This window comes from Rhyacophila brunnea, unplaced genomic scaffold (genome assembly GCF_057557595.1).
Source record: "Rhyacophila brunnea isolate RB1 unplaced genomic scaffold, BYU_Rbru_1.0 scaffold_18, whole genome shotgun sequence".
NCBI lineage: Eukaryota > Metazoa > Arthropoda > Insecta > Trichoptera > Rhyacophilidae > Rhyacophila > Rhyacophila brunnea.
In genome coordinates, this window is record NW_028232837.1 from 24,399,573 (window position 1) to 24,422,158 (window position 22,586).

General features: G+C 33.1%; 2 protein-coding genes across 4 annotated transcripts in view; one reads left to right on the plus strand and one right to left on the minus strand.

Moving 5' to 3' along the window:
- Positions 1-2,389, minus strand: part of Epg5 (ectopic P-granules autophagy protein 5) — a 43,957-nt gene extending 41,568 nt beyond the window's left edge. The window contains exon 1 of the mRNA XM_085945446.1: positions 2,197-2,389. Coding sequence (XP_085801572.1) covers positions 2,197-2,229 — 33 coding nt within the window. The 5' untranslated portion in view covers positions 2,230-2,389. The remainder of the gene's footprint in view (positions 1-2,196) is intronic.
- A 2,997-nt stretch (positions 2,390-5,386) lies between these two features.
- LOC147073361 (FAST kinase domain-containing protein 4) lies at positions 5,387-20,268 on the plus strand. 3 transcript variants are annotated; one of them, XM_085945451.1, is made up of 11 exons: positions 5,387-5,574; positions 5,703-5,889; positions 6,721-6,923; positions 8,126-8,368; positions 9,811-9,983; positions 10,770-10,995; positions 13,007-13,154; positions 16,010-16,249; positions 17,955-18,027; positions 19,822-19,927; positions 20,020-20,268. In XM_085945451.1, exons 2-11 carry the CDS (start codon positions 5,703-5,705, stop codon positions 20,137-20,139), a joined length of 1,719 nt encoding a protein of 572 aa, XP_085801577.1. In that variant the 5' UTR covers positions 5,387-5,574; the 3' UTR covers positions 20,140-20,268. The 3 variants fall into 3 exon arrangements, with proteins under 3 accessions (XP_085801577.1, XP_085801576.1, XP_085801575.1); XM_085945450.1 differs by having other exon boundaries at positions 5,387-5,456; XM_085945449.1 differs by having other exon boundaries at positions 5,387-5,422.
- The last annotated feature ends 2,318 nt before the right edge of the window (positions 20,269-22,586 follow it).

Genomic DNA, 22,586 nt, shown 5'->3' on the forward strand with positions numbered 1-22,586 from the left:
AAATCTTTTTACTTTATATCTATAATAATATGCTCTATATGCCGCAGATGACCGTATAGTCATTTATCATTTTTTTTTTAGCGGAAACAGTTTATTGTATGTAGACTATTATTTTAATTGTTAATTTAAAGTTTGATATTTTCATACATTTTGATTAGGGATTCCAATCCCGGGATCCCAAACTATTTTCGATACCTATGAATCCCAGGATTGGTAAACATATGACATAAACAAGATGAGTTTTTTTATCAATTTTTATGGAAAATAAAATAAAAACGAAAATATAATAGAAAAAATACTTTTAATAACATACGAATACATTAGAAATAAACTGAGTTTGAATGAAGTATGATTTATTACCCATGTGTTGCCAATTCATTTTATTTTTTCACATATATTAATAAAAATGAGAAACAATGCTTCGCACTTTTAACAAAGTGATTCCACCATGTTTTTTAATGCATTTGTCATTTTTTTTAAATTTTAATTGAACTTGTATTTGTTATCTTTTCATACATAAATAAAACTGTTTTACTTCCACATTATTATTTATACATATTGCAATATTATTTACTCCATTAAACCTATGTATTTCCAAGATTGAACGTACACACTAAGTATTAAGTCTTAAATAGTATAAACTATACTAAAATTATTTTTGATCAATTTTATCAATGTTATTTGTATATTATATAGAAATTTTATATTAATTATTGAAAAAAATGCCAATCCCAGGACCAGACCCGGGATCGTCAAATCGTAATCCCGGGATCAAGATTTTGGCTCGGGATTGGATTCACTAATTTTGATGCATCATTATCGAACACTACGATTAGGTTAGGTTGGGTTTGGTCTAAAAATAAAGTTATAAAAATTCATGTGGTCATCTGCGGCACTATTACCAAAAAAATGTCAAAAAAAACTAATACATTGAAAAATATTGGATATATTATAATCAGTGGCGGCTATTTTTAGATTGTGCAAGTGCTCAGCATCCTCTTGTAATTTTTAAAACATCACTCAATGTGTGTAATCGTTATTCATAAGAATCAATTAATAATTATCATTCACTTTTTGAAATTTATACCGTATACTGCCCATATACATTTGAACTAATAGTATATACTTACAACGTGAACGTCATCACTCCCTTAGTCACCTAAAATGTGCAGAACCGCATGTAGTGCGCAGTACATTTTTAGTTTGCGTATGATTAACCAAATGCCATTACAATACGTCTGAAACCGTAGTCTATGTATCCATAGAATAAAAATACATATTTGAGTTTGTGCTGCGCCCCAAATTTTATTACATATAGACTCGAGCAGCGTTACTTTATACACATTATAAGCCTGACATGTAACTGCTTGTCTATCGTAGACAATAACTCTTAGATTAATATGTCTACTCAACATGCCAAAGTTCATTCTTTTATTTTATACAAAATTGCACAATTTGTTGAATTTTCCGAGCTATGCGGCGGCATTGGCAAATCCTTTAACCTTTTGGATGACAACCAAGTAAGCTCGCTACCAATAATTTTATCGTAGGATTGAGGGTGTGGCAAATGTGGCAATAGGTACAAAAAACTACTTGACATTGTAGAAAAGATGGATTGCTTTGATTTTTACACAAATATTTTTTTTAAGTTTTCTCTCAGCAGAAACATACCATATTATGTATCTAGGGCAGAGTTGGCGAACCTTATTACGTACCCATGCCAAAATTTCCCAAATATTATTTTTCGTCTGTCTGACCAGAGTTTTTCATGGGAAAAAAATGAAAAATAGTTTTCAAGAATGCTTCGCCTGATAAGGTCAGTGGGATAATATTATTTGGCGCATAAAGCCTAAGGACCGACCTATGCAATTATATATTTACATTAGACATAATGATAATTTTTTTGATACCCTGCTGGATGAAGCCATTTCCAAGCCCCTCCCATATTATTCGATCCTTTGTTTGAGATTAAATAATAATTTTGCTTTATCTACAAAGTTTACTGCTGTTTACACTGACATTTGAGCTAATCGCGCCGAGAAAAAATGCGATAAAAACTAAATGGCCGAGAAAACACTATTGTTTGTAACATAGGAGGAACTCTCAATAATTCAGCAACGGAATTAAATAGGATCGAACACATAACGAGTATGTATTACGCGTCTTAAAATTGAAGACCATTACCACAATCCTTACCTGTTTTAATTTTGTTTTCTCCATTGTAGCCATTTGATAACACTATGCAAGTAAAACGAACAAAAACGCAATACTGATGTAAGTAAAAAAAAACAATCAGTCACCGCTTTGATAATATTATTTCAATTGCAGTTCTTTATTTTGTTTTGCTTGTATTTACTTGTCACTTGTCAGTCAAAAAACTTACGTCAGTAAAATTAAACTGCCAGACTTAAAAAATAAAATGCCTAATTTATTTATGAAATATTGCACAAAATTTCGAGGGTATACTTGCAGAACGCATTAAGTGAGTTTTTGCTGTTTTTCTGTTTTAAATGCCAAAATTCTTAGAATTTTACGCTCTACGTTCTGGTAAAACGCACTTAGTCATAGGATATACTGGTAAGAAAATAGAAACTGCATTAAGTCATATTGTTATTTTTTTATACTGACAGAAAGCATTATATGACCTATAATGCGTTTTGTGTGTACAAAATACAGGACTTGTAACATGGCATATGCATTAAGTGTGACATAATGCATTCTGTCAGTACAAATTTTGTCAATAGATGTCACCATAGGGCATAGGCCATACCTTTGCAATTTTAATTCATCTGTCTTTAGTGATTAGTGAAACAATACATTGAACCATTTGAAGAATTTATTAGAATGGCTTCGTCTCAAAGAGCTAAACATAATATATTAAAGATGTGTTGGAGTTGTTCTTATGATCGCAAAAAAGATTACATTCTAAAAAATGTTGAGATTGAAATTCCCGTTGATAGAAAACCAAGGAATGAAAAAAGGAAATCCAGACAAAACTAAAGAGTTATTTCTTTTTCAAGAGTGGACAAAAAGTCAGAGTCTGAAATATTTTTTTAGAGTACTTTACACATTTTAAATAGATCAGTAATTCACGCATTTAAAGAACAAGAAGGCGTGGAAGTACAGTTTACGTTACACGATCGTAGAGGTAAACATCCCCCTATTCACAAAACAAGCAATGAGAATTTAATCCATATAAAGTCTCACATAGAATCCTTCCCGTTTATGGAGTCACTACACGAGAAAGGACATATATATATAAGGTAATATTTAGACAGTAAATTAACAATTTGCAAAATGTATAGCCTGTGTAAAGACTATTGACACAGATAACCTATCATAGAGTGTTCTGCAAAAATTATAATTTATCGTTTTTCAAACCAAAAAAGGACCAGTGCACATTTTGTAATAAATACAAAGTAAGTTGCCCCGAAGACAACATCATAATGGAAGAGGATTTTCAGAGTCATTTGAAAAGGAAAAATGAATGTCATTCTGAAAAAGAAAAAGATAAGGATATGTCTAATAATGAGTCCTTATTCATGACTGTAACATACTATCTTCAGAGTGTGTTACATATACTATCCACAGAGGTTTCACTGCTCTATTATAAAAGAAAATTAAATATGTTTAACTTAACTATTTACGAAGGTCCAAAGCCGAATAAAGGATTTTGTTTGGCTTGGACCGAAATAAATGGAAAACGAGGGAGTTGCGAAATAGGAAGTTGTCTCATGTGGTATCTCAAGCAGCTTCCATCGAGTGTAACTGAAATATCTTTCTTCTCCGATACATGCGGAGGCCATAATAGAAATTTGCAAGTATCTGCTCTTTTCTTGAATCTATGGAATGCGATTCTATGCATAGTGCCATAGAAAACAGGCAAAAGTTTGCGTCGATTTATTGTGCCAATGACTAAATGATTTTTAAATGTCTCGTTTCATTTCGAAAAAGAAACCATACGAAGCAAGCGAGCTAAAATATACTGACTTTTATGACCTCAAATTTTTGTCGAATCAGTTAATAAAAAATAAAAACTTGGCGTAAATTGGCTAAAAATGAAATGTCTTAAATATGAAAAGGAAAAACCATTTACCATTCAATATAAATATAATTTTAGTGATGTGTACGAAACAATAAACGTTTTAAAAATTAGAAATGCTTCGCGTATCAACCAAATTTGTTTTGTAGAAATCGAAAACATTCCACAATTCTAATATAAAAATCCATTAAAAATAAGTTGTGCAAAAAAAAAGGATTTGTGTGAAAAAAGTGTAATACTGGACATTTTTCATTGGTGGTTTCAACAATTATCTGCCGAGAATAACAGCCATCCAGACTTACTTCCGGAGCCCGATATAAATGATTCCGATGCCAAAAACGACAAATAATAATGAACATTATTTTTTTTAATATTAATACTGATACTAATCTAATTGTTTTCATAAATAAGTGCAATGTGCAAGTGCAAGGTGCAAAGAATGTCAATCAGAATTAAGGCTAGTCGTAATATGTAGCATACTATCCAATCTGCATACCCTTCAGAGAAATGTTATTGTAGTTTACGGTAAATAATTTAATTCTAAAAAAAATCTGTTTAAAAATTATTGTGATTTATTATTATTTTCATTGTATTTTTTCTATATTTCTCTAATTTGAAATAAATAATGTTATTTTCACTAAAAATATTATTTTTATTTGTATTATTATGTACCAATCTAATCATTAACATAAATAAATATAACGATAATGCATTGTCATTTATCTAATAATATGTCAAAGTTAGCAAATAGTTACTGACAGAATGCATTATGTCAGCGGTCACTTACATTTACATTTTTAAAAAAATATCCATACAACTTATCAACATCAAATCTTATGTTTTGTATGCCAAAAAGGTTATTCTTTATAATGTAGAAAAAAAATATATAAAACATAAAACATTCTACGTGGGAGAAAGCTTTGAAAAAAAAATTAAGCTATTAATGCGATTATCTCAGAACTTGTTTTAATGACTTAATGCTTTCTGTCAGTATACCCTCGATTTATTTCTGCACAATAAAATGCCATCTGTCACTTTTTATGATTCCATTCATAATTTTATTGAGAAAATTAAATTTAATAATCTGATGGTTTTTACAATCCTCTAAGTAAGCTAAATAGAAAGTTCAATGTAGTCGGTTTTTGTTAGCATATCCAAGTAATCTAAAAAACATTTAACTGGAATTAAGTCATAATAAACAAGGTTATTCAATAATATTTTTTCATTATTTTTAATTATTTATAGATATTATTTTCCTATAAATAATTACAAAATATTATAATTGTTGATGAAGTATTAATAAATAATAAATTTACGTGCTTGGCAGCACTGAAATAACCAACCTTTTCTAAACTTCAGACGAAGTAAATATAAAATAAGGTTATTATAATTGTTAAATATATCAATTAATAACGTTAGTATTCATCTTTTAACATGCTAAGATGAATCATTTGATTAATTTAGTATACTCCAACAATATATTACTATTCTGAAGTTATTAATGTCATTAAAAAAAATATTGGTTCAGTGATGTAAGAACGATCAAATGAATGCTTTTATGATCAAATTGCCTATTATTTAACTCGAATAAGCCAAAAAAGTGCATTAGTGTAAGTCTGCGTATTTTAAAAGATAATTTATTTACCTTTTGTGGTTTTAGATGTTTAAATTGGGTACGTCAGCCTTTAAGAGGTTATGTCCATTTCGGACACTTCGACACTTCAGCTCATCGTCGGCTCCAGCTGTTCAGCCAGATGTAGACAAAGCAAATAGTGGAATACAGCCTGTTAATTTTGATAAGTCTGATCCGGCAGCGCTAAAAGAACGTCCTCCCGCGGCAAATACTGGTAAAATTCTCACATTATTTTTTATTTTTTTTGACCATGTCCGATCCTAATAGGATCATATGGGCCTCCACAGGGTAGAGGTTTGTATTAACAGATATTGTTTTTTACGAGAAATGGATGTCAGCCACTTGCTCAACCTATTAGGTCCATACCCTGACTCACACACAAATTGAAAAACAATATGTGTACTTGCCAGACCCAGGATTCGAACCTGAGACCCACGGCGTGATAGTCCAACGCTTAAGCCGCGCGGCCACCGTGGGTGTCACATTAGCTAGTCTATAACTTACCATAATAGCGCCTGTACACATGCATGGAATTACCTACCGTCGGCAATTGTGTTTATTTTAAACTGTCATGACAATAACTGTTTACATGTAAAAGTGCTGACTGTCTCTCCAATCTCATTCTTCAAGAGTAAGCGAGGCGTGATGTTGTCATTTTATAGTTATTAGTTAGTTATTATTTTATATATATTATTTTTCTGACAGGTCGTATTGAAAATCGGAACTCATGAGTAGTTCATTTGTATATATCTATACCCCCCACCTCCGCTTTCCGCCATTGTGTACTAAAAAAAAGTTGTGGTACACGTCGGTTGGAGAAGCCAGGCGGGGAACTTTGCTAATTGTCATGGCCGATTTAGGTGAAAATCATGAATTCAAGAATAAAAACCTAACCTAACCCAACCTAACAAATAATCCAGTATATCGGCTATTTTGAAAATGTGTTTGCCGCTGGCTTCCCCATAACCGACTTGTACCAAAGTTGTTTTTGATTGACAAGGTTTTTGCGATGATATCGAAGTAATATGCTTATATTTATTTTTAGGATTGGTCGCTGCCGCCTTTGCCTCCTTGACTGCTGATGCTGATAGTTCCGACATCCTGGAGAAATCGTCAACCCCGGGAATCCATCCGATTAATTTCTTGGGAAAAAAACAATTGGAAGATCAAATCAGTCAGGCAAACGATGTGAAAAGCATTTTATCACTTGTCGATAACCCATTACTTACCAGAAAGCATGCTTTGAAGGTAATAACTCTTTTTGTAGTGAAATTTTTTTACATGCAATTCAGTAAAATTGTCCATGCTCAAATCTTTTCAAATCAATCTTTTTTTAACAGCTGAATGTGATGCAAATCGCACCAGTCAGGCCGTAACTGGAGCGTCAATTTTAGGGAACACACAAAACCCTTTACAAATTAAACCTCGCACAGACCAATGTGAAACATTCGCACTGCTGCCGCTGACTATAACTTCGCATAGTGAATTTTGCATGTAACCACATCGTCTCATCAGTTTCGTTAACGAATTCATATATATATTCATGTCCGATCCTAATAAGATCATATGGGCCTCCACAGAGTGGAGGTTTGTATTAACAGATTTTGTTTTTACGAGAAATGGATGTCAGCCACTTGCTCAACCTATTAGGTCCATACTCTGACTCATACACAAAATTGAAAAACAATATGTATACTTGCCAGACCCAGGATTCGAACCTGGGACCCACAACGTTATAGTCCGACGCTTAAGCCGCGCGGCCATCATGGGTATAAATTACACAATGACAATTATAACAAGATGATAGTAGACAGATTATATCAATAATAATTGTTAAATTTGAATGTTTTAAAAGTCTTTATTGAAACTACAATTCTTGACGACTGCAAGTCGCATTGTCGTGAACTGTCGGAATCATAGTGAGAAATGTCCACATGCAACAAGCAAGTTTCAACTATTGCATGACAATTCAGAATTTTCTGAACTTTTTTGAGCCATGCATGCATTCTTGCAACTTGCACGATAATACGTGTTTACACATGCATTTTCTTGTTATGGCTACGATAATACGTACTGTCAGCAGTAAATCCATGCACGTGTAAACGGGGTATAATGGAATATATATATTAATTCCTCCCGAAAAGTAGATCAATGACGATCAATCAATAAGATATCTATTACCTAGTGAAAGTTTCAGATCAATATAATCATTTACAAGAAAGTTTGAAGAACATTGTTTGATTAAATGTTTAAATTCCTTTATCTCTAAAAGTAGATCAACGTCGCACATGTTTTTTACATTTTTATAATCACATTGAAATTTATTAGAAGGTTTCAAATCGAAAGAAGGACATTTTTTACAAGAAATGTTGATTCTTCTCATAACGTATTGCGTGTATACTCTGCATCAAAACATACATTAAAAAAAACATTTTTTATTATTATTTCAGATAGTGGCGATATTATCAGAGTGGTCATCAAAAAACCACATGATGCCGGCCACGTTCAATCGTGACGAGCGCTTCCTGCGCCTGTGTCGCTTCCTTGGGCGGCAGCCGTCCAATGAAGATGTTGCCCTCTCGGTGGAGCTCTCTGCTCGCAGCTCAGAGGATCTCAACACCGTCCTTGGGGTCACCGGGGATGACCAAGCCGCCAGACTTATCGCCAGTATCAGTTTGCCGCAGATGGTCAAGGTATACATAACCATAACATGCCACCATAGTGTTACCATAGTGAACGTGAAGAGGGTACAGTAAAACCCCGATTTTACATGTCCGAATTTCACATAACCCCTCTATTTACTCTCTGTAGTCTCATTTCTTTTTAGTACATTTATTACCCAATTCCTGCAATTTATATCTGAAATATTCTAAATTCAATTAAAATGATTTAAATAATTAGGGGTGGGTCAGCGCCATCTTAGCCGTGGGCACACAGCATTGTTTGTCTTTCAGTGTTTTGGCTCAAATGTTGTAGTCACACTTGTTGCTAACATATTTTATTCTCGTTAACATAATTTTTTGCGTAATTTCGTGTTTATTTTCTTTTTGTTTCTTTTTTCAATAACCTAACCTTAATTTATATCACCTAAAAAATGTTAAAATCAGGTTTTTACTGTATTTCATAAATGGAAATGGATACCTTTGTATGTGGGTGATTTTGTAATAGAATCACGATGACTGGACTCCATTGAATGAGGCACAGTATTCTTGGAGCGTGCAGCAAATATATGAGATTGGAAATTGGAGAGATGAACTTTTTATATACCTACCTACGGAAGATGGCGGCATGTTTCAATTCACCAACTTGTAAAAAAAAAAAAAATTAAATGTTCCAGAACTGCCATCGAGTACTATATTATCTCCTAAGTCTTTCTTCCCTGTTGGTATAGTCCAAACTGTCAATTCAAATTGTCACATTACAGTAAAACCTCGTTAATAAGAACACGGATAATTCGAAATTCGCCGTAATTCGAAATTTTCGCGAAAAAAAAGTCCCTTGAACATTATTTACATATAAAACTATACCTTCAATTCGAATTTCCCAATTCAAAATTATTTCAGAGTCCTGGCATATAAAAATATTCAATAAATCGTAAAAAAAGTACACTATTTCATGAGCCAGTCATTAAAAATTGTGACAGACTTTTCATAAAACATAAATTACTTATTTTAAGGTAATAAAAATAATCCTGACATTCTATGATCCATTAACACACACGGAACCGGAAATTTGGTAGGCACATGTATGATCGTAAACGATATTAATGAAAATCAAAAAATATTTTTTTTTCAAAATTTTAATATTTTCATGTTCCATGTTCCAATTTTGAAATACATTATTTCGATAGGTTCTTATTTTATACAAGATTTTAAACATAAATATAGTAGCTACTGTCATTCGCATTACTCACCGACGTAGAGCGGTCAAGCTACATTTTATTAACTTATTTACAAACGAGTTTTTATGTATGATACATGATAATAATATTCCTGTTTTACATAACATTAAAAGCAAAATTGAAAATTTCCACTATGTATTCCAATTTCCCCAGAAAGTCCCACACCACACCACATTTTCTCCCATAGAGAGCATTACTGGCCGGCTAGTATATTATTATTCTGATTGATATCAGGTTATGTCATCCCTGGCTCAAAAGAAGAGACGTTCCACACCATTACTGAGAGCATTATCTTACAACATCACCCGACAGTTGGAAGCGATCGATTTGAAGAAGTGTGCAGACTTATTGTTCTCTATGGCGGTTCTCAATTTTCCTGATGGCGTGCTTATGGATCGAGTATGCAGGTATATCTGAAATGATTTGTACAATTTGTTACAGTAATCAAAATACAAAAGGAACTATCCATACTAAATGAGATTTTATCTAATATTAATTAAAAAAAAGCAAATTATGAATTAAAAAGTTGCATACATTTTGTAATTCATAATTCGAAATTTTGTTTCCTTTGATTATGAATACACTGGGATAATCTATCCTGTTTTCTTTCATACAATACATTGGTACACGTAATTTACATGGTCTTGTCTCCATAATCTTGTCAATTCATAAAACTTGCGAAAAAGAAAATATATAATAAAAGTTTTTCCATTTCTGAAAAAAAATCTATTCAAGACGTTTGAAAGTCTATGGACACAGCTTGATAACATAAAACCTGCTAATAACACATACCCATGAAAGATATGCAACACAGTAAAGTATTTGAATGTTGACACTGATTCCCGCGCAATCCCGCTGTATCCTGGTCGATTGGTTTAAGCCACACTTTATTTATAAGAAGTATCATGTATAATTATTATTATGTCGATGGTTCGTGTGCTATGGGAGCTTGGTAAAAGGTCAACATGCTGCTTTAGTAGAAAGGTTGAAACCACTCTTATTGGCGAGTTTTTCAATAAGCCTGTGAATCTATTGTCACGTATCATTCATTTACAGTTAAAATATGTCGAAGATGTCACCCACCAAAGACATTTATCAGGTTGTCACGATTCCTACATTTTTTATGTTGAAACACGTGACATTTGCATTCTACCACTGTTGACATTTCATTTGAATGATGAAAATCTTTTTAGTGATATCCAGGAGAAACTGCCTCTGAACGAAGACAAGTCGGCAGTGGTCGGCTCCATTGCGACGAGTCTGGGAATCATGAAATACAAGGATACGGAGATGCTGGACAACCTGTCCGATTGGATGGTCACCCATTCCAAAATTTGTCGACCCGGAGATGTAGCCGCTTTGGTAGTCACCCTGGCTATGCTCGGATACAAACCTGTTAATTTTGATCAATTACCAAAGGTAAAATAATTAATTAATTTATTGAATATTATTATAAATAACCTCTGATTCTACATAAATCAATAGTAATCAGGATCGGTTTCATCCGCTTAAGATAGTGGAATTCAAAGTGGGGGCGCCACGCTGTAGGCTGTTTGAAAAAAATTAATAATTCCGAACAATGTTAATTCAATTTTTTTTTCAAGTGTAATTTTTTCTTGTATGTATAATAAATCTGAGGTGTATTCAAGTTATGTATGTTCAATACATTGATATACTACTAGATGAGCAGTTCCCATACAAGTGTCATTTTAAAAATGTACCACAAAAGATATTACGAATATCGTCTTATAATATTTCCTTGTAGGTATAATGCGTTAAGACCGTTAACATGGATTCCCGAATTTCACCCGTATTGCCCTGGCTGTAAAACTAAATTTGCGTTCTTGGAATAGTGAACCTAAGGGTGCTGCAATGCAAAACAGACAGAGCAAGTCGTCATGCGCTGACTATTAGTTAGAGTAAGATGCAAGCTAGACCGGGCTTACTCAGTAAGTTTTAACAAAGGCCGAGTCGTTGAAAATCGGGCGTCATTTTAAGAAGCATATGATTCATCCAGTAGTATATCAATGGTTCAATATATAGAATGTTACATTCTCAAATTTTGTGAATTATTCGTTGAATGGTTTATTGTAAATTGTTAGCAGGTTCAAGTAGACGTTATAACTAAATATTTGGGGAGAGCCTGGCGTTGGTTAGTAATTAAGGCAATTAATGATTCCTTGATTTAAAAACACAAAAACCGATAGTCAAAAATAATGCAATTTGATAAGCATTTCATGTAGGACCTACTACTTTAAATTATCGCAATTAAGTAGGAGGCCCATAGCTTAATTGGTTAAAGCATATTACCGTGAAACCAGTAGATATATGGGTTCAAAGCCCGTCGGGCGTCGAATTTATTTCAAATGTGATTTTTTCTAGTAGGTGTTTTCAAGTTATGTATGTTCAATATTAATTCAATTTATTTTGCTGATGCTCGAACGCAATGATACATTCATATATGCTGCAGAGGCTGTTTTCTTCAGGCAATAAGAAAATTTAAACTGCTCTTCCCTTATCGCATACACTATTGAGTGTTTTTGTGATATGTTGTAATACTATAATTGGGCCTTGTGGGTTGTTGTGTTTAAAAAGTTACACACTAACTCATTTAGTGCTAAAGCGTCAATGACATTAAGCTACTTTACAAGCTGTTTGTTGGCGAATTTAAAAGCGGGCGATTCAGCTACTGCGATTGTGATGATGACACACATAACTTTCCATATGCTGAGAAGCCACAAGCCAGCGACTATTTTGACAGAACGTAGTTGTTGATCATAGACAATAGATAAAATACGTAAAAAAGCATAGATAATATACACAAACTGGCGAGTTGAAATCATAATATTGTGTTGTTGTTTACTTTTATCGGGCTCTAGCGCTATGAAGTGGAACGTAAATGAACGTAAAATGCTTGCCGAAAAATGTCAAAACGAGTAGTTTGTATTTTTACCGGGAGGTTGCTCCACACGCCAGCGTGTAAGCGTGCAGATTGTAAATTCGCCAACAAGCAGCGTGTAAAGTAACTCAATATCACCGAGCCTTTACAATGCGACTGGCGCATTTGCAGTAGTTGGCCAGTAGATATAATTAACATGATATTAAAATGTGGTAATTTAAAGTAATTAACTGGTCAGCAGTGAATGTATTAACTGAGAAAGATTATAAAAAGTTCTTGAATATTATTGATGTTTATAATATGAGCTCTAAAAAAGTATTAAAGTTTGGTGGATGTACGTGGTAGTGAAGAACCTAGGAGAGAGAAGAGTAGAGGGAGCTATGGGATGCTTATTATTCAGCAGTGAATTGACTTTGGCTAATGACGAATAGAAGTCTGAAAAGGTTAATGCAATGTTATGGCGTCGACCATTTGAGATGCTGTAAATCCTCTTGAAGCGTGTATTTTCTTAAGAGAGCATTTTTTTTGCAGATTGTGCAAGCGGATATAAGTAAGCCTTCCACGTGGCTCGACATTGTTTGGTCTATGGCTGTGCTCGATCAAGTCAGCAATGAAGATGTTGCCTCAGTTTTAAAACCGAAATTCATACAGAGCTTAACAGTCAATAACGGAGAACAAGGTATACCTGCCAACCTTAAAAGGCGCTTAATATTTACTAATGTCTGCCGAGTTTATATTTGCAAGCCCAATTTCATATGTTGTATTGTTAATTAAATGTCAATAAAGCATGTTGTGGTTAAAAGTTAAGTCATCATAATATACACCCGTTAACAAAGCATGTGGGTCTCAACATAATGGAGGTTATAATATTATCTTTTTATACAAAGAATGGTTATTAGCCAGTCATCTAATTAATTAAGTCGTTACTCTGCATCAAAAGAACATTGAAAAAAAAACGGTGTCTGTACTTATGTACGCGCGTTAGAAGTTATACTTCTTTGGCGTAACAAAATAAAATAATCGCACACCGCGTTAAAATTCACATCAACCAAAAATATTCAAACAGTTAGAAAATAGTTTTTACATAAACTAAATATGTAATACCAAACAAAAGTAACGTACCTATCACACTTTGAAATATTAAGCTTAGCGTAAGAATATTTTTCACCGAGCAAAATTCTATGGTCACTATGATCGGCTATGATCACATCATTCAGATCTGTCAAATAATAAAGTTTGATATAAGATAGAATTGACGTTTTAATAGCCCCATATCAATAAAAACTAGAATAAAGGAGGGCCGCTTATTAGAGTGCCGCTGGTTTATTTCTAGACACTAACTTATATCACTAAATAAATTATTTAATTATTTCTCGTTGTTTTTATTTTATTTTGGCCAACAATACTTGATAGAAATAATACTGAAGTGTCATTTAGACATTTCATATTGATTTCCATGGTAACGCACGTATATATTAATAATTTAGTTGCTAGGACCCCAGACCCCTAGCAACCAATAATAGTGGATTGGATTACGGATTTCTTCCGAAATAACTTTTCATACAAAACAGAATTAACTGTAAATGAATTCAATTCTACTTAAAGATGTCTCAAAGTATTAAAAGAATGCATTGGCATCGTGTTCTGATATATTCTAAAAGTTTCAAATGTCTAGCTAGTTGGGAAGTTAGTTAAAAATCGATTGCAAGATTTGTACTGGATAAACAACCACCGGACAAATAAGAATACGACCTAATAAAAACGAAAAATAGTTCAATAGTTTGTTATGTTTTCGGCAACGGAAATCCCTACCAACGGGCCCCGATCTTTCACGTGGTCCAGTGGAAGCTGTATATCAGTAATAAGACTAAGTGGATGTTAATCTTCTGTGATGTTTATTCGTCATGGTCTCAAAGTACAGTTACATGTTGTAAATAAAGGCAAAGAACTCAGGAGGGTTCGATCCGCAGTGAAACAACTTGGCTGAGTTAAGTTTGAACAAGTTGAATAGTATTAGAATCATTTACAATGGTATAAATATGTAATATTAGTGTCGCTTAGTTCATGTACAAAGGTTTATATTTGTGTAGTAACACAGCTAGATAGGGTGGATAAATAAAATCGGGGTTGATCAATAATATAATATTTAGTAGGTACATTGCAATAGTCGAAATCACATTGATCGAATATTCTTAATAATGCTTTATAATTAGTAACTTAGGTGTCTCCTGTAAAATAGAGAAAAATTATATATGTTTCTCTGATCCTAAAGGGTCGAGTTTCCGATAAGAACCAATTAATCAATTTTATGTTACCGTAGTGCAGTGGTCTTCAAACTTTATCGACTCACAGAACCCTTAGAATTACAAGTTTTTTTCGGAGAACCCCATCCCATCCCATCATACAAAAATATATCTTAAAATAATTACATTTTTTACACAATTTGTCGAAGTCTAGGTCTATTTGTCGAATTTTTTTTTTCATTACCCCCAGAGAGGTGCCGCGGAACTCTGGGGTTCCGCAGAACACAGTTTGAAGACCACTGCTATAGTGGAACCATTTAACCATGAACATGCACAGATGTGATTTTATGTGTGCAGTAATTATGATTATTGTTGTAGTGGCTATTGTCGACTTTACTTACATCAAGCCTATTGTATCTTTTTTTCTCGTTCCCACTATGTCTTATTTTCCATTGTCAAAACTATTTAACTTCACTCTTACGTGGTATATATTTATATAATAGTTTTCTCAGATAATATTGTTTACTGTTATTCCATTTGAAATGGCATTACATATTATATGAATAGAATGGTTTTAAAAAAATCTTAAAACCTCTTATGTACTTAGAGCGGAATGCAGAAACATTTGTCATAACTAAAATTTCCTTAGCAGAAAACACTATGCAGAAACACTGTCCTTAGTTAAGATCATTTTTATTGAAAATAATACCATATTTAAAAATTCTCGTTAGGTAAATTAGGTAAATTATTTTATAATCGTTAAACGATGACAAAAATATGACAACTGCATTTTATAAATGCAATAACTATAAATACATATTAATATTTAATTATAATACTCTTATGTTTCCGTTATAAGTCATTATACGTGATTCCACAGGCACCACAAGTTTTTTTTTTAACATGGTAACACTAGCATCAAGTGTCATTCTTCATCTGGTATTTTGTATTTCTGCGGGCTGGCGTATAAAAATAAAATATTATTCTGCAAGTACATGCCAAACGAATTAACACTATCAATATCCATATTGAGATACATTGTCAAATGAATTTGAGTGTATGGACTGTGTTATAGACATGCGAATTTATTTTGACAGCAGCTGTCAGTGGTAAATGGTAATACAGAAGGGGGCGTGTTCATAACAAAAATAGTCTATGGTTAAGGATTCCTTAAATCTATACTCAGGATTGTCTATAGTTAAGTCATCCTTTTCGGCGACTTATCCTTAGGAACGAAATCTTAGATTGTGCATTCCGCTCTTAAGTAGTTAAATATTTTTTTGAAATTCAGTTTCAGAAATTTCATTTTCCTCTCACAAGAAACTGTCAAATATAAATGGCTACGCTAAGCATATTCTGAAGGACTACAAAGGACCTCTCTTGGGTGAAGATTTCACGTCAAAGCGACCCGTGACCTATTCGAAGGAAAAGCAGCTCTTTGTCTCAAACATATTGGACACGCTAAAAAGCCTTTTATCGTCAGACGCCAACGTGAAGAAAATCTGTGATTCCAGAATGGGATTCCTCTATGGTAAGTTGTAATTTTTGTATTAAAATTTATTTATTTTACATATAATGAACATGACAAATTACAAATTTAAAGTGTTCACAACATGAAAAAAAAAAACGAAGACAAATAAGTGTCAACTAAACAATGTTCAAATAAAATATAGGGTAATATCAGTAAAAAAGTTCATGAAAGTACACCAAGTACGATCTTAAAAACTTGTAAAACAGCGTCCACTTAAACTCACCTCACGTAAGTGGAATACCTATAGTCTATACCAATATCCCAAGGGTTATTGAAGAACACAGTTATTGCCCTCTCAATTGGCATTTCCCATTGCAGATTAGTTTTGCACTGTGTAATCTAAATCAGTGTTCTTCAACCTTTTAACACCCACGGCCCGGCGAACATAGAAGTATTTCGTGGACCGGTATTAGCCAGAAATCCATTATAGATAGAATTTTATTTATTAAATCTTATGTTTGAACATTAAAACTTTTGGTTAGTGCCACATCTGCTGGTGTTTTATTGTAAGCAAATTTAATATACGTGGTTGCAGCATTGTTTCTGAGAGACGAAGCGATGCATTAACATCCATTTGATTCCGCTGTTTTTATTACTCAAAGTACTAAGGTTACTTAGTTACGTCTTTCTACTTAGTTACTTAGTTAAGTCTTCACACAAATAGGAAGTCGAAAAAATTTATAATTCAGAGATTTATCAAGGGATATTCAAAATTGAGACAATGATTGCATTTTATGTCTGGACACCAGAGTGACTTCAGTAGATAGCTCGATCAGCTTTTCTTTCTCACGGGTATCAAGTCCGCATGATTTAATATCTTCCAAAAGAGATTATTAATCCAGAGGTTAGTGGTCCAGCTTTATGCGGATCTTAAGTTTCACGGGAATATTTATTAAAGTTTTCAGTTTTTTTTTTTTTTTCCCGACCATGTCCGATCCTAATAGGATCATATGGGCTTCCACAGAGTAGAGGTTTGTATTAACAGATTTTGTTTTTACGAGAAATGGATGTCAGCCACTTGCTCAACCTATTAGGTCCATACCCTGAGTCACACACAAATTGAAAAACAATATGTGTACTTGCCAGACCCAGGATTCGAACCTGGGACCCACGGCGTGATAGTTCAACTCTTAAGCCGCGCGGCCACCGTGGGTGTAAGTTTTAAGGTGTAAGTTAATGCTTTTAAATGTTGGCTTATGATGTTGAATATGAATTTCTGGTTAATATCAGCAGCATTCCAAAATTCTCCCAACATTTCATCCAGTGCGAATTCCCCGAATCGTGTAACGATATAGTCGGTTGATAATATGGTGAAAGCTTTCGAGGACCGGTAATAAATTCTTGCCGACCACTGGTTGAAGAACACTGATCTAAATGATGAAAAGCTTAAAGAAACCTCAACCTGGATTCTGGACAAAATTTTTCATTTTGGGCAGAAAAATTGATGGTATTATACAAAGCTCTCGACATGGATTCTGAATAATTTTTTTCTGCAGGTAAAGTGCTCGGTCGAAGTATTGTTCCTGTTTTTAAAAAAATCCTTGGCGTAGCCATTATTACACCTAAGCATAAATAGGTTTGCCACTTCTATGATAGGTTGAGTGATGGTTTTAAAGAATTTGTAATGAAACCTCTTCGGAAGATGGCCAAGAACTACACCAGATTGTAGTGCAAATGATGATAATGACTTTTTTTTAATTTACAGATGCCGAATGTGTCCTGGATTCCAAATGTACTCCTTACCCTGTGGATTCTGTCAGCAAGCACAAAGATAAACGGTAGGTCTAATTGTGTCTTACAATAATGTATAGAAAAACAATTAGGCAAATAAGTAAAATTTGTTGGTTGATGTAGCTGTAATTTTATGAATACATAATATTAACTCTCAATTTCGAATTCCAAATTACAAGTCAAATTTCAAATTACAGCAAAATTCGAATTGCAGATATGAAAACAAATAAATATGATCAACAATAACCAACAACATACAGTAAAACCTCATTAGTAAGAACACTGATAATTCGAAATTCGCCGTAATTCGAAATTTTCCTGAAAAAAAGGTCCCTTGAACATTATTTTCATATAAAACCATACCTTTAATTCGAATTTCGTAACTCGAAATGATTTCAGAGTCCTAGCATATAAAAATATTCAATAAATCGTAATATAGTACACTATTTCATGAGCCAGTCATTGAAAATTGTGACAGACTTCTTAAAACATCAAAAATTACTTATTTTATGCAGGTTATAAAAATAATCCTGACATTTTATGACCTAATTCGGTAGGCACATCTATGATCGGAAACGAAATTAATGAAAATCAAAAATTTTTTTTTCAAAATTTTAATATTTTTTTCCCATACATTTCATATTCCGTAATTCGAATTTTTATCGATTATCCGTCCCATGGAATTCGTATTAACAAGGTTTTACTGTAATATGTAATATTATGTATTCCTAATTCAACGAAAACAAATAAGTATGAATGAAAAAGTGTGCACTTTTGTCGAATCGCCTATAACATACCAAAACTATTATGGTTTGGTTAGGCAAGGTTTAATTGATTTTTAAAAACTTACTAACACCATCTGTAAATTGTAGTCTTAGTTCAATGAAAACAAATACGAATGACTGACAAAGTTTAGTATGCACTATTTATGTCGAATCTTAACCGTCTACCCCCACCCCTCGCCACTGCTGTAAGGCTGCATTTATTAATAAGTAATAGCACCTGTACACGTACATGGATTAACTTGCAGCAATAGTGTGTATTTTAAACTATCGCAATAATAACTGTATACAAGTAAAGGTGCTGACTGTCTTTCCAATCTCATTCTTCAAGAATAAGCGAGACGCGATGTTGTCATTTTATATTACTATTTGAGAGGTAGTGAAAATCGGTTAACCCCAAAATGAGTCTCTGTGCGGTGTAGTTGGTTTTTTTATCGGCTGGTTCACCACTATCGTTCTACTGCGGAGGCGCAGATATCGAACAATCCCAACTGTCACGTAAAAATTCAGTAGCTTCCGAACTTTTTTGATTCATGTATACAATCTTGCAACTTGCGTGATAACACGATGATAACATGATGTTTACACATGCATTTTCTTGTTATGGCCGTGATTATATGTATTGTCAGCAATGACATTAATATGGACGAATCATCTGGAAAAGAAAATGACACTCACTTTATTGTCGGGTCTGCCGAATGGCATAATCTGTTCTAATGCCATTACAATAAAGGTGATATTGCTATAAATTCGTGATGCTTTTTGTTGGGTTTGCCGAATGGTTCGGTTCGAACGGGTTCGCTCAAATGAACATTGACATTAGAAACACTGCTCTAACGCCATTACAATAAAGGTCATATTGGTATAAATTCCCGATGCGTGATATCGCATAATGGAAATTGCGTGACGTCTACCTATACATGCGAATTTACTTGCTAGCTACTGTATTGAGTGCGTCGTCCATTAATAATGTCATTGATTGTCAGTATTAAATCCATACACGCGTAAACGGGGTATAAATGTTGCAAATGTGCCAATGGAAGTTTGTTTTATTTTCAGGTTATTTAAAGTAGCACTTCTCTCCATGGATTATCATGATATCAGCAAACAATCTTCGGAGCCATTAGGATCTATTTTATTGTACAAAAAATTACTAGAGCACCAGGTATGTAACAATACTGTATCAATGCAATTTACATTAATATGCGTGTAACACTATTATGAATGCGTTATTTATATGTGTTTTGTTTTCCTCAGGGCTACACGGTGATTCTTATTCCATATACCGAATTCAACCAACGGGATAAACTTATTAGTCGAGTACAATATATCGAGAAGAAATTCAAGGAAGCCGTACAAAGCACGGCCGGGAAATAGTTACGCATTTCTCTTTGTAAGCACTGTACCATAGTTATTAATGTAATAATTTAAAATATAATATTACGAGATCGTTATTCATTTGTTCGGCTATTATTTATTTTGATAATATAAAATAATTTTACTCTTGATGCGATTTTTATTATCACTTTTAATATGTGACAATACTAAAATGCCACTGCTGTTAATATTACTCTCAGCTTACCACGAGATTTCAATACATTAATTATATCCACCTCTCCGGGTCTAGGACGATTCGGCGCCGGGACATCTGATCCATGCAATCAAATGAAATTCGAAAATAAATAGACGTTCATGAATTATAGGTACTTAAAATATATATTTAATACTTATTATTTATATTTAAATTATTATACCACTATTTAATACTTGGTAAGAATTTAAATATACACATGTAAATATTGATTTAATTGTGCATATTATGTTTAAGTTCCAACGAGAAGAGAGTTCTTTTGTTTTTGTATAAAGCCTCAGGCATGATAATTCTCAATCCGCAATAAAACACATTATGTTGAGAGAAATGTAGTAGATAAAATCTGATTAAAATTCCTCGTCTACTTTCTGTATAAAATCGTAACGAACGTCCATTTATTTCATTAGACTGTGTAGCACAATTGTCCTGGCGGCGAGTTGTCAAATTCCCACACCTCCTAGCAAAAAATGAACTTTAAACCTCATCTCGGTTATAGTTGAATGCGCACTGATTCCTTTCTGCATTAAGCAGCCAATTATAACAATTTCATTTTTATATTTCAATCATTTTTGATAGTTCTTGTTAGGAGCTAATATTAAACCAGTTTTTTTCGTGTTAATAAAATTATGTGTAATTTGAGAGAAAAAAAATTGCATGAGTATATATTTACATTTCGACAAAATGATCTGATGAAATAATATGGTGCCTGTTTATTAAATGGTACCATATCTAAATTTCTATTAAATTCTCATTTAAAATTAATTACAAAAGAAATACTTCATGAAGTGGTTATAATGATCGCTGGTAATTTAACAGAAACAAAAACAGAAGAAAACAAGTATTGACTTGGTACCTTAAATGCAAATATGTTATAGAGATGGAGTCTAAATGTATGAAAATGAAACAAACAAAATGGCCCATGGTCTACTGATTAAGTTAGGCTATAAGTCAATCTCGCAAATTTCCCAACAACATAAAACCCGCATGACTTTTCAAAATTCTACAAACCCGAATTTTATGAAAATTTAATTGGCTTTATTTAGCAACGTTTTGTCTTACGGCATCTTTGAAATGAAATTTAATATGTAGTTAAAAAAATTTTCCTAAAAAGATTTTTTTGCATATTAAAATATGAGTTCGCCCCTGCCACTAAAGGTTCAAATACATTATGATGTACGTTGCATACTGTCATGCTGTCATGGCGACAAATTTAGTCTATGGTGTCGTCATTCTGCAGAATATTTTAAACGATCACTATCTCTATAAATTCAATGATGGAGAGTGCCAACTCTAATGTATTAGTAGTTTGAATTATTATTCTTGCTAATTTCAATTAATTTTAACAGTTTTTACGTGTGGGTACGTTAAAATTACTTGCGATATTGCATCTGTAGATAATATTTTGAACAGAACCCAACCTACAGTCAGACAGATAATAGATAATAATTTAATGGAATATATATATATATATGTATATAGAAAACCACTAAAAATAAAGAACACGCGTTTTTGACATGACTAGAAAATGTGTGGGCATGTAGAAAATGCTAAAAAACGTTCATTGAGTCATCCAGGTGTTGTAGTGGCGCGTCATTGTTCAGGTGATTTCGGCAGATTTTGCAGACACAGACAATATTTGTTTAAAGGTTCAAAATGTGCTACGGGATGGGAGCATCAGTCTAATAATATTTTGAATACCAAGAAAAACGACGTTACACACTTTTTTCCCTGTGACAGCACAACGTGATCATAATGTATTAGAACCTTAACTTTCGTGGAACGTTTTCAAATGTCAAAATTATATGATTTGTTTGTTGCATAGCAACTGGGAAATATGTCAAACTGACAGTCTTGTTAAAGGAACTAAAGATTGCTCCGTCTTCTATATGCAACATCGTTGCTTAAGTGTAATAAATTTGTAGATATTTTTATGACTTTACTGATTTGCTTGTAATTTTATGAAGGCGCTATTAATTCGAATGAAAGGTGACACTGACTAGCCGATCGCAATCCTAGTACACACTTCAAAATGTAAAAACTACAAGTTAATTTTGCCGTAATTAGCTAGGACACACATGGCTCAGTTGGTAAAGCACATTGTCATAAATACAGTGAATGCGGGTTCGAGTCCCATTGGGTGACACATTAAAAAAGAATCTAGTAGGTAATATATCTGAGGTGCTTTCAAATTATGTATGTTCAATAAAACAATGTTATATTCTCAAATCTTGTG

Bases quoted from the DNA above. Each gene is read 5' to 3' on its own strand.
- LOC147073361 (XM_085945451.1), top strand. From the start codon at position 5,703: ATGTTTAAATTGGGTACGTCAGCCTTTAAGAGGTTATGTCCATTTCGG. The intron at 10,996-13,006 runs GTAAAATAATTA...TTTTTTTTGCAG, and splicing joins ATTTTGATCAATTACCAAAG to ATTGTGCAAGCGGATATAAG. The intron at 16,250-17,954 runs GTAAGTTGTAAT...TTTAATTTACAG, and splicing joins CAGAATGGGATTCCTCTATG to ATGCCGAATGTGTCCTGGAT.